Genomic DNA, 13,170 nt, shown 5'->3' on the forward strand with positions numbered 1-13,170 from the left:
CCCCAATTACGTGACCCGTGTTCTTCAATCACTTGACAAACAGCCTGGATGTAGAGCGTCCAAAGTACACGGCTCACTCTCTTACAGGAGGGCTCCACCCTCCCAGGTTAACAGTTTAGAGCTATGGAAAATTTTTAACTAGGGGAAAAAATCCCCGTTCTTTAGCCTACTCCCAGAAAGCAGCCTCGCCTTTCGAAGACTACCACTCCCAAAATGCAATGCAAGAAAAGTTGCGGAAAAAGAAGGAAAGCACGTGCTGGGTTGGTCTTTTTCCTGCAAAGTAACCCTAAATCTAGGAGCGGGCCGGATTAAGCGATCTGAGGGCTGGCCTTCCTATCCCGGAGATAGGGCGGGCGGGAGGAGGAGTTTAACTTCTCTTTTCTAAAGTAACCTCGGCCCCGCTCCCGGTGTGTGGTTTCTACTCCTAGGTGTTCCTGGTACCTGGGCTGCAGCTCGGTGGTGTGGGCTTGCTGGTTGTTTTCCTTTCCCTTTCGCCCATGGCTTCGGTGACCAGAAGTGTGTTTGGGGATCTCCCCGGTGGAGCAGGGACTGTAGAGAAGTTCCATCTACAATCAGACCAGCTGAGAATGGAGATTATCTCCCTGGGCTGCACTATCACCGCACTGGAGGTCAAAGACAGGGATGGGAAATTCTCAGATGTGGTGCTGGGCTTTGCCGAGCTAGAAGGTGGGTCGGACTGCACTGGAGTAGCATACAGTCAGAGATGGGACAGCTGGAAGGGACCCCAGAGTCCCTGAAGTCCACCTTTCCCCCCTCCCCCCCTCTTGTATTATACAGACGAGGAATCAGGCCTAGAGAGTTCAAAGGACTAGTCCAGGGTCACACAGCCGGTAAGGGTTGGAAGTAGGAATGGAACCCAGGGTTTCTTGACCCACAAGTCCCTATTTTGACCACTACCCCTTAGGGGAAAGAGTCAGGGTGGGTTCCATCCCTTTATTCTGGGTCTGGATATTCAACCTAATCTTGGGTACGTTTGGCTAACAAATGGTAATTTCTCTTGGGTTTGGGAAACACTTGCTAGAGGAACATGAATATGGGCTTAGCTTTCTAGTTACCCATTCACCTCACTTAACTGGTCCAGAGTCCATTGAAGGTGAGTTGGGCTTTAAAAAAAAAAACGCCAACAAAAACGAACATGAAAGTGGTCTTTGAACTGTTTTAACACTGAAAGAAAGTTCTACTCTGGAAGGGACTCCAGCTAGGAGAAACTGACTTAGGGGGATTGTGGTTCCCTCATGCACAAGGGAAAGAATGACCGGGGGGGGGGGGGTTGCTTTTTTTTTTTTGCTTTTTGGTGAGGCAATTGGGGTTAAATAATTTGCTCAGTCACACAGCTAGTAAGTTTCAAGTGTCTGAGGCAGGATTTGAACTCAGGTCCTCCTGATTCCAAGCTTTTTTTTTTCCCTTTACTAGTTTTTCTGCAAGAACTGGGCATCCCACATAATTTATTCTAGTGGCCTCCTAGCCCATGACTCCAAAGTACCATCTTGGCTGGAACTCTGGCACTTGAGTTAGACTGCCCCCTTTTTTTTTTCTTTGGAAATCTCTTTTTGCTTTGTGCTCCAGGAAGCCAGTTGCATAGTGGGGTGGTGGGTTAACAGGGCAAAGTGGATGGGGGGAGGGGAGAGACCCTTGAGAATGAATGAATTCAACTTTCTCAGTGGGTAATGGGACATAAGCCATCCACCAGGTTTGAGATTTATCTTTTTAAAAGCCTGCTTGTATGGATTTTTTTTAAACTTAAGAACTTTCTTTCCACCCCAAATCCCCCCAAAAAAGTAAAGATCTGATTATTGGTAAGATCTTGAGTTCAAAAAATGACCTCAGATACTTTAGTAGCTGTGTGACCCTGTGCAAGTCACTCAACTTGTGTGTGCCTTAGTTTCCTTATCTATAAAATGGATATAATAATAGCACCTGCCTCTCAGATATGAGGGTCAAATGCCATAATAATTGTAAAGCACTTTGCATCTAGGCAGTGATATGTAAATGTTAGCGATGATTACTATTATTATTATAAAAAGCTCTTAATAGCTCACTGGAAAGAGGCTCTGGAATCTTAAATTGTTGTTGGGTGGTAAGTCCCAGCTTCCTTTGGGGTGTCCTCAAATCCTGCCTCTGACGCTTATTACTTGTGTGACCTTGGCTGGGCGTGGCATCCAACGTCTCTGCCTCTGTTCCCTCTGTTCCCTCGTCTGTCATGAGAGAGCTGGAAGAGGTAGCCTAGAGCTACTCTAGAGCTATAATTCCTGCACAAACTTCCCAACCCCTTCCTCAATTCAGGAGCCGAGGATATTGATGTTGCCTTTCAATCTCTTATGAAACGAATACCCTGGTACTCTGTGGTTTTCCTGTCTCCTGTTATGTTCCATGGTTTGCTTTTGTACTGACTTATTCTTTACAAGAGGTAAATTCCTTCATGGTGAATTACTGCATTTAGTCATTTCATTTAAGTTCCCTGGGAGGAAAATGTACAGAGGTGGCAAAATCTTCCCCTTACCCCCATCTACCCCTGGGTTTTCCCCAAGGGTTCTAATGAGTGGTGGTGGTGAGGTTAGGGAAAATCTGTTAATTGATTGGGTTTTGCTTCCTACAGAAGCAGAAAAAAAAATACTTTTTACCCAAGGGCTTGAAGACATTTTGCAAATCTCTCTCTCTCTCTCTCTCTCTCTCTCTCTCTCTCTCTCTCTCTCTCTCTCTCTCTCTCTCTCTCTCTCTCTCTCTCTCTTCCCCTCCTTTCTCTCTACCTCCCTTTCTCTCCCTCTCCATCTTTCCCTCTCCTTCTCTGCCTTTCTCCCTCTCTTCCTCCCCTTTCCTCTCCCTCCTCTTCCCCCTCTCCCTCTCCTCTTCCCTCTCCAAGTCCCTAGTGTGACCAACAGTTTGCAAACTGGGTCACCTTCTTAACCACAAAAAGGTTAAGTGACTAGTGCAAAACACAGCTGATGGAGTCAGAAGACATCTCCAGACTCCAGTGGTACAAAGAGAGGTGATTTCCTCTACCATTATTTCTGTTCTGCACCATTAACTAATTTGAATAAGGTTGTCATATGGTTTATCTACCCATTCCCACCATTGCCTAATTTCCTAATTATTTGATTATTTTAGCACTTTCAGGTTTGCTGAGTGCTTTACGAATATTATTTCATTTGTTCCGCTCAACAACCCTGGGAAGATAGGTACTAGTATTATCCCTATTTTACAGATGGGGAAACTGAGGCAGAAAAAGGTCAAATGACTTGCCCAAGTTTGCACAGCCAGTAGGTGTCTGAGGCTGGATTTAACTCGGATCTTGTTCCAAGTGGAGCACTTTATCCATTGTGACACTTAGCTTCCCTGTGTTTGTGTAATTTGAGCCATGTGTAACTCAAAGCCAAAAAGTGTCTTAGACATGCATAATGGGCTTATGTGTGTGTTGGGGGGAGGGGTAGCTGAAAGCAAGCCTACTTCTTGGAGTCGCAGCTTCAGCTTCCTAATCTGTCAAAACCAAGGGGGTAGAACCCAGGTGATACTGGAGGTCTCTCCCAGCTCTTTGACGTCCTATGGTGAGCATCTCTTGTTATCCTGCTGACCCTTGGGGATCTCAATAGAAGAAAAGATTACTGGAAATTATATAAGAAGGAAAAAGGAATTAAACCAGATTTTTACATTGTAACAGTCCAGACCTAGTAGTCTGTGGAAACTTTCCATTCTGAGAGTTCATGGGGAAATTTTTCCTCTTGAAAGAATTGTTCAGTATTGAGTCATGGTATTTAAAATATTTATCTAGGTGCTAGGTTGTTATTGACATGGCTTTAAAAATATTAAACTGTATACTTTAATATAGTATAGTAATTTAATTTCCTTTTTCCGTAAAGGCTGATAGTGAAGTGGGGAGGTGGGAGGAGGGGAACTACGTTTAAAGGAGTGGAGTTTGAAAACCAAGCCCCCTGAATATCAGTTCTCTGACAGACACATTCAGCACTCCTCTTGGGTTATAAGTGGATTCCTGTTTCTCTTTTATGATGTGGTCTTTCTATTCAGAGTCTTGCCTGAAATAGTAGGGGCTGGCTAATTCTTGGTAACAGCCACCATGGCCAGCTGTTAACAGGAATTGCATTAATGAACTCTGCTATTCTATTGCTGAATTCTAGTTTATTAATAACCTGTAGTAAGCAAGTTTCAGTAGTAAAGACTGGACAGAGGAGGAAATGGTTACCTTGAGATAATAAAATCCTCAAGCTTGCTTTTGTGCACCATAGGGAACAGCTGAGAATGTCTAATCCCCTGACTCACAGCCCCTTTAGACTGAATGTGAGCTATCTCCCAATTTCACAGATAGATGAAATAAGCTGCTCAGATGTCTTGAGGTGACAGATGAGGTCAGACTGTTTCAGATGTCTCCAGGAAAATGAGATCTGTCCTCTATAGCATGCTGAGGAGGTAATCCAAATGTTCTTTTAGTTAACAGCCTAGAAAAATGTCAGCAAAGTCTTATGTGAAATAATTTTGCTGCTTTTTGCATTTTGAAAACTGGCTCCCCTCTCCATCACCATCATGGTTTCTCATAGGCCATGTAAGCAAGTCCCAGGTACTCACAGTACTTGGGTTTCTTTCTTAACGTGTCATGTTTGGCCACATATTTCATTGTAGTACAAATCCCCTTTGTTCAGACTGGTCTGTGAAGGGATTTTCCCAGAGGAAATTGGGAGCAGTTGGTTTTTAATGACCAGACTGAACTCTGTAGAGCTCATGCAGATGAAGGGGATGGCAGCTGTTTTATATGTGAAATACGTCCTAAGTATATAGACTGTCAGGACTCTCAGCTGCTTGGGGGAAGGGTGGCACAGCTGAATAAAATATGAAGATTTGTGGTTCTGGTGGTATGGTTACTATTATCCTCATTTATTTTCACCTTATGGAAGAGTAAAGCAAAGCCCAGAAAGATGAAATCATTGCCCAGAGTCCCACTAGAATTGGTAAGGATTGGAGTCATGGATGGAATACTAGATCTGGTCCTTGTTGTCCTATGCAGCAATCTTCTCAGGAACTGAGCCCCGGAGAAGTTATGTGAATTGCCCAGATGAGAATGACTAATAACGGAGAGAGCAAGGACAGCCAGCACTTGTTGGGAAAAAGGTTACTGTCTCCCATTTATAACTGGCATGAGACCCTAGCTGTTTCACATCCCCTCCTCTAGGTGTTTAAAGGAACCTACCCAGCTTTGCAGACCTTCACCTCCTCCCCTCTTTTTTGTTGGAGGAGTCAGTTCACGCCCTTTTGCCTACTACACACCCCTCTGGATTGGCCACTTTTTTGCAGTCTTTGACTTTTGCCCAACTTAGGTAATAGATTGAACCATATGCCAGCCACCCCCACTGGGGTTATGTTTTTTCTCTGGAATGGTTGAATGATTTTAAGCCCTCTAGAGCAGGGACTTTTGTTTTTCATATTTGTATTTCTGGGGCCTAACATATCATAGGTGATTAATAAATGCTTGTAGGTTTTTTGATAAGTGATTGATTGTTAATCTTGTACATGATTCAGCTCTGCTGTCTCCCTTTCCCTACCCCCCTTCACTCCCAGCCAGGAGAAGCCCTCCAGAGTCAAAAAATGCTAAAGCTAAACAAGACCTAGGAGATCATCTAGGCCCAGCATTCTTGTTTTCACAGATAACAATCATAGTTCACTTTTCTATAGAGATTGATAGTTTAGGTAGTATGGATAATATTAGCCTCATTTATGAAAGCAGGGCCTAGAAAAATGAAATCATTGCCCAGGGTCATACTAGAACTAGTGAGGATTGGAATCGTGGATTGAATACCATTCTTAATACCTATTGCAGCCTTCATTGTATTTTACATCAATCCTTTCTGGAACTGAGCCCCAGAGAAGTTAAATGGATTGCCCCAACTTGAATGACTAGTGAGCGATGGAAAACTTGAACCCATCTGTCTCCTGACTTCATCACAAGGACTGCTCTTTCTGCTAGACAGGCAACCTATTACTGCTTTTTTTCCCTCCTTTTTCAGATGAAATAGTCACATCTAAAGAATAAAATTCCTTTCAAGAGAGGTGTCAGAAACAGGTAGTGATGCCTCTTTTAAAGCAATTTTTTCACCCTACATACTTTTGTATTTAAGAAAACAAGGGAAAAGCATAAAAGATAAACTAAGGTAAGGCAGCTTGGCCTGCCAGATCATCAAAAATAACATGCCTGTGATCAGAGTTTAAAAGGGGCAGGTTAATACCCCATCCTATTTCAAATACCTTTTTATTCTGGAGCGAATGCTTTTTTACTTCCTTTGGAGAAGTATCTGGGGGAGGGCCTACTACTTTGAGAAGCCAGGAGAGTGGTAGGAAGAGCACGAGAGTTTGGGGTGACAAACTAGAATTTACTTCTATCAGTTGTTGATCAACAACAGTACTGGCTTTTTTTGTTTTTGTTTTGTTTTTTGGCAAGGCAGTTAGGGTTAAGTGACTTAACCAGGGTCACCCAGCTAGTAAATGTCAAGTGTCTGGTCTGAGTACAGATTTGAACTCAGGTCCCTCTGACACCTGATGCTGGACACTCTATCCACTGCACCACCTAGCTGCCCCTATGATACTGAGTTTTAAGACCACCCTGAAGAGCCAAACTGTCACCTAACACTGCATTTTTTTTTTTACCCACAAGGAAAAGAAAATAGAGATAGTAGGATAACATTTTTATTTCAAGGTAAAAGTCTTATATTTTTGCATCAACTGGCACACCTAGTCCTGTGAGTGTTGAGCGCCTACTGTGTACCAGGTACTTTGCTAAGCATGGGGGACACAAGAGAAAGTCCTTGCCCTCAAGTTTATCAAGGGAGATAGCTTGTATATATACAGGATATTCCAAAAGTCTTAGGCTGTACATCTATATATACCCTGTATGGATGTATAGTTTAAAACTGCATTAAGGTTTTTGGGATACCCTGAATAGGTATAAAAAACAAAGCAATGATTATAGCTACCATTTATATTGTTCTTTAAGGTTTAAAAGAGCTTTTACATGTGTTGTCTCAGTTCTCATAGAGAACCCTAAGATAAGTGCTAACATCCCCATTTTATAGATGAGGAAAATTACTCTAAGAAGTCTAGTTACTTGCCTAGGGTTACACAAATAGTTAAGTGTCCGAGTTAGGATTGGAATTCAAATGTTCATGACCCCAAGTCTAGTATTCCATCTACTGTACCATCTAGCTGCCAACAAATAAAAGGTAGAGACAGCTAGGTGATGAAGTGAATAGAGTGACAGGCCTGAAGTCAGGAAGACTCCTTCCTGAGTTCAAATCCTATCTCAGACACTTATTAGTTATGTGACCTTGGACAAATCACTTAACCCTGTCACTTAAGCCTCAGTTTCCTCAACTGTAAAATGAGCTGGAGAAGGAAATGGCAAACCACTGCAGTATCTTTGCCAAGAAAACCCCAAATGGGGTCATGAAGAGTTGGACACAACTTAAAAAAGACTAAATAACAACTGATATTCAGTTAATTTGTAACATGAGCATAACTGAACTTTTGACTTGTCAGGAGGTTGTGAGGAAAGCACTTTCCAAACTTGAAGTATGATATAAATGTCAGTTATTGATTTTGGTTGTTTTTTTTATCTAGGCAATTGGGGTTAAGTGACTTGCCCAGGGTCACACAGCTAGTAGGTGTCAAGTGTTTGGTCTGAGGTCGGATTTGAACTCAGGTCCTCCTGACTTCAGGGCCGGTGCTGTATCCACTGTGCCACCCAGCTGCCCCAGTTATTGTATTTTGGGAAACCGCTATGGCGTTAGAGATGGGAGTCAGAAGGCTTGGGTTTGAATCGCAGCTGTTGCTGCTTCCTACCTATGTGACCCTAGGAAAGTGACTTCTTGGTAACGTATATCAATCTACTGTACTTTCCTGATCTACCAACATGGCCTCTTTGCAAAAAAAAAATTTCTTTTGGTATATAGCCTGTTATTGATGAACCCATGCAGATTCTTTGTGATTATAGCTTCCTTTTCTAGAGGTGCACTAATCATCCTTCTGATCATACACTGCACAATTTTTTCAGGAATGAAAGTCAAACTCATTGGCTAACAGTCTGCAAACTCTATTCGTCTTCCCTTTTTGGAAAATCTTTTTTTTAAGTTCTCCTTTTTCACTTCTGTATTGTCTGCCATTAACCATGACCTCTCAAGGGTCCCTGATGATGAGTGGCTCAGCAGACCCTATCTGTCAGTACCCATGGATGTGGCTAATTTGGGTCTGATGAATTGAACTTTTTCTGTCTCCCTTCATACCTTCGGTGTCAGTTCCTTATTAGCCATTTTTATTACATCTCTTCAAATCCACAGATCATTCTCCTTTGCAGTGAAAAAGAGATTCAGATTAAGAGTTGAAAAGCTCTGCTTTTCTTCTGGCATCAGCATCTTTTATCACTGTTATATCCCTGCCAAGCTACTGTCCTAATCTTGCTTTGAACATCCTTTGGTTTTTTTTCCCCTATTACTGTTCAAATAAACCACCAAGACCCCCTTTTGTTAGCTTTCTTCAGCTCAATTTCAATAATCAACCAATAAACATTTATTAAGTACCTAAATATGTACCAGGTACTGTGCTAGTCCCAATTGGAGCTTTAGGACTCCTGACACCATTTTTACCAGATTGCACCACACTTACATATTCATCTGCTGTTACCTGCCCTCGCCTCCATATTTTGTACACATCTTTTAAAAATCTAAGTTGGTCTTTGGAGTCAAAACATAACACAAAAATACCTGTGTCCAGTTCATCTCCTTTCTAAGTCACTTTGCTTTTGTTACTCTTATTTTGTACATGTGTGTCTAGAATATCTGAGGCCAAGGGTTTTATTAGTGATTCTAGATTTGGTCTCCTGTGAATTTCTGGAGGACCTGACAACTAGTCTCCCTACCATGTTGTAGCTGCTCTTTGGTATCTCATTCCATTAATATACATAAATGATTTTCTCCCTCTTCATTTCCTATTTGAAATTTTTTTATTATTATTATAGTTTCAAGACTCCCAGCAAATATACTTTTACCAGCCCTTTTTAGGTGTACTTCGTCTCTGGCCAGGTTTCTGGTCTTCCCTGTATTTTAAGAATAGAAATCCAAATTATATTCTCACACCTCATTTTTTTTAAAGCCCTTTTTTCACTTCTCGGATCTCCTTCCTGAAGTCCTTGAATTTGATGAGAAACAACGATGAAAACACAACCTATGTGTGTTGATGGTCTTCATTTTCTTGCCTCAGATTTAATAATCCTTGATAATGCTTACTTACTTGATTACTTCTGACGATATCATTTGTGCCCACACTCATCTCCAGAAGTGAGTAGTATTCATCTTTACCCCAATTAGAGGGCAGGTTCCTTGTGAGCAGAGTATGGGTCTTATCTTTGTACCCTAAATGCCTACCACTGCTCACAAAGAGTGGGCACTTAATCAATTTGCTCAAACAAGGGATGTTCAAAGCAAGGTTAGGACAGCAGCTTGGCAGGGATGTAGCAGTGATAAAAGATGCTGATGCCAGAAAAAAAGCAGAGCTTTTCAAGTTTTAATCTGAATCGCTTTTTCATTGCAAAGGAGAATGATCTTTGGATTTGAAAAGATGTGATAAAAATGACTAATAAGGAACTGACACCGAAGATATGAAAGGAGACAGAAAAAGGGCAACTCACCAAACCCAAATTAACCACATCCACAGTTACTGACAGATGGGGTCTGCTGAGCCACTGGTTGCCTCTCCTTGGATTATGCTACAAGGAGTAGAAACATTTTAGCTTCAAAGTTACTTTGCAAAGTTGCAAAATAATTCATTGTTGTTGTTATCATCCTGAAAAATACAACTAACCAACATTTACGTGATAAATAGTCTTTGACAGCATACCATATAAGCCTTACAGTATCCTTCAAAAATCAGTAGTAGAAAGAATTATTACCCTTCCTCTTTTTAGCAAATTAAAGGAATGATCTTGTTTGATTTGTAGGGTATCTCAAGAAGCATCCATACTTTGGAGCAGTAGTTGGACGAGTGGCCAACCGAATTGCCAAAGGGACCTTCACCATAGAGGGGAAAGAATACAAGTTGGCCATCAACAATGGACCTAATAGTCTACATGGAGGACTGAAAGGTTTTGACAAGGTAAACTTGAAAATGCTTGATAGTTTTCACTAAACTATGTTTACAGCTCACTGAACTTATTGTTAGCAGTCCTCTTCCCTTCCTCCATACCTTTGTTCATTGTACACAGTCCTAGACTCAAACATCTTAGCAGAAAGCCTGCTCACTGCACAAGATGAACAATATGAGGGAAGATGGAGGAAGAAGACTACTCTCTTGGTTACAAAGGTGCAAGGATGGGATTTGTCTGCTGATCATAGGAAGAGGTTGGAGATAATAATAACAACAGTAATAATAACTAGCATTTATATAGTGCCTTAAGGTTTGCAAAGTACTTTACAAATATTATCGTATTTGATCCTCAAAACAACCCTCAGAGGGAATGCTATTATTATCCCCATTTTATGGATGAGAAGCCCGAGGTAGATAAAATGAGAGGTAGACCTGAAATCAGGAAGACTTGGTTTCAAATCCAGCCTCAGACACTTGCTATGTGATCCTGGGCAGTCCCCTCTCTATTCACTGTACTACCTAGCTGCTATGTCTCTTTAGGAGGATAAAAGGGAGGGTTGGTCATAGTCAAAATTGCAAAGTAAATGAAATCTTTGAGCCTTTACTCTCCCCCTAACTTCCATATAAATGTCCTGGAAATGTTTGTAGCCACAATAGAACAAAATCAATAATACACAGCGGTTGTAATAATTTGGTGATGTAGAGGAGCTAACTTTTTTTTCCAGAAAAAAAACACCAAAACTCTTTTCTCTTTTTTGTTTTTAGAAATTATTTGGTAGAGGGAATAGAAGCTGTGTGCCCATACATGAAAATTCATAGGCCTGCCTGCCCTTAACTATCCTATGTTCCAAATTAACTATAACTTCTCTTAAAATTTGCTATTTTCTCAGTGAATTTCAGCCAGGCATTTGAAAAGCAGTCTGATCAAATGATTTCATATTAAAGTATGAATGATAGCCTGACCTTAACCTTCCCACAAGCTAGGGATATATATATATATATATATATATATATATATATATATGTACACACACACACACACACACACACACACACACACACACATATATATGTCTGAGGCCAGATTTGAACTCGGGTCCTCCTGAATCTAGGGCCAGTGCTCTATTCACTACGCCACCTCACTGCCCCAAGCTAGGGCAATATAAAGGCTACTGGATTTAGAGCCAGAGAAGCTGAGTTTGAATCTCATTACCACTTACTTCCTGTGTGATCTTAGACAAGTCACTTCACTAGTCTAGGCCTCAGTTTCCTCATTTATAAAATAAAGAGGTTGGTCTTAAGTAATTGCTGAGATCTCTTCCAGTTCTATATCTGTGAACAAAATATGATATTTGGTTATTATAATATAATCTATGAACAAAATATAATCCCTTCCAGTTGTATAATCCTATGAACCAAAATTGGTAAAAATTTCACTAGTGTGGTGGGAAGGAGTGGATAGTTTTTCCTATAACCACAGCATTCCATTTACTCCCACACATAGAGCCCGACCTAGGAAATAGAAGAGGAATGAAGAATTTGGAAATTCTAGGAACCGTGAACCTTCCTTTCCCTTAACCCTTTACAGGGCTGGAAAGAAATGTTAATAATTGCTCTGCTTGACCCACTCCTACCAGCTGCTTCATCTGTTTGTGAGATTCAAGTTGCCTTGCTTGACCTTCCTTCCTTCCTCAGTGGGCAAGGCAAATCCCACTGCAGAGTGGAGAAGGCTGCCCTGCCCTAAACCTGGACATGGAGTACCTCAGTGCCTAGCCTCTCCTGGCTGGCTCCTAATGCCCGAGGGACAATGGATCTATCAACAACATTCTCAAACACCCAGTTCATTCCTTTTCCTCAGCTGACTCTCTCAAATGCTTAGTTGGTCTGTGGAAAAGTAATATTAATTACAGTCATTTGTGTGGCCTGCTTATCATTTATGCTTAGTTGCCATGCACCACAGTGATGATTATGCATCCCATTAATTATGGCTCAGATCAGTTTATTACAAATGCATACTGGATTTCTGCACAGAGCTCTATTCATGTATTCTCAGTTTTCATAATTCATTGCTCAAGTGACATCATCATCCATCTACTCGTGATTATTTAAAAATCAGAGGATACTAGTACTTGGGTGCTCATTTCTGAGACCATCTTTCTATTTGTGACATTGATGAAAGACCAGTTCTTCTCAGAGTCCTATCAGAATCAGAAATGCTGAATGTAGTCCTGGACATAGAAATGTCCTGTACGTTTTTGTAGCCAACATAGAGACAACAAAATTAATAATACACAGCAATGGTAAGGTTTTGTGACGTAGAGAAGCTAACATTTTTTTTCCAGAAAAAAACAAAACTTTCTTCTTTGTTTTTAGAAATTGTTTCCTGGATGGAATAAAGGCTGAGTACCCGTACATGAACATCTTACCTTAAACATTTTATTTATCATTCTTTAAAAAGTCATCATAATCTTAAAGTTTATGAAAAACACATACAGCCATAAGGAAAATGAGTATTTGGGGGAAATATGAAAGCATTTGAATAATGATATACTTATATAATTTAAGTTGTATAGTTATACATATGTGTAATTGATTGTTTTAATTATGTGATATGGATATGTTGTTGCTGTTGCTGTTATTTTCCCTAGCCTTCACATGTTTAAGTTAGAGCCCATATTTTAAGTTTATTTAAAGTTCAGGGTTTCCACTTAGTGATTTGGATATGAGATTGATTTCCCTAAAGCCTGTGACTTAATTCCAAATTTCAGCTGTTTTTCCTGTGGTTGAGGATATGAATCTTTTCCAGTATTCTTGTGTTCTAAAATCTTGTGACAGAACAGACTCGGGCCCTAGCACCGATCCATCCCACAGGTGTAAGATGGAAGAGCTGTGGCTAGGCAGCAGTTGATCTGAAAAAAAGGTGTAGGTATTTTAGTCAACTGCAGCCTCAGCCTGAATCAGAGATGTGACCTGAGAGCCAAGAAAATTAATGAGATCTGAGACTGAATTAACATTCTA

General features: G+C 40.9%; 1 protein-coding gene across 1 annotated transcript in view; it reads left to right on the forward strand.

The window, feature by feature from the left end:
* Positions 1-260: 260 nt before the first annotated feature.
* The window catches only part of GALM (galactose mutarotase), a 58,990-nt gene continuing 46,080 nt past the window's right edge, over positions 261-13,170 (forward strand). The window contains exons 1-2 of the mRNA XM_020976993.2: positions 261-687; positions 10,007-10,161. Of these exons, the coding sequence (XP_020832652.1) occupies positions 498-687; positions 10,007-10,161 (345 nt within the window). The 5' untranslated portion in view covers positions 261-497. The remainder of the gene's footprint in view (positions 688-10,006; positions 10,162-13,170) is intronic.

Source organism: Phascolarctos cinereus, unplaced genomic scaffold (genome assembly GCF_003287225.1).
Source record: "Phascolarctos cinereus isolate Bilbo 61053 unplaced genomic scaffold, phaCin_HiC Scaffold_2;HRSCAF=192, whole genome shotgun sequence".
In the NCBI taxonomy this organism is placed as follows: Eukaryota; Metazoa; Chordata; class Mammalia; order Diprotodontia; family Phascolarctidae; genus Phascolarctos; species Phascolarctos cinereus.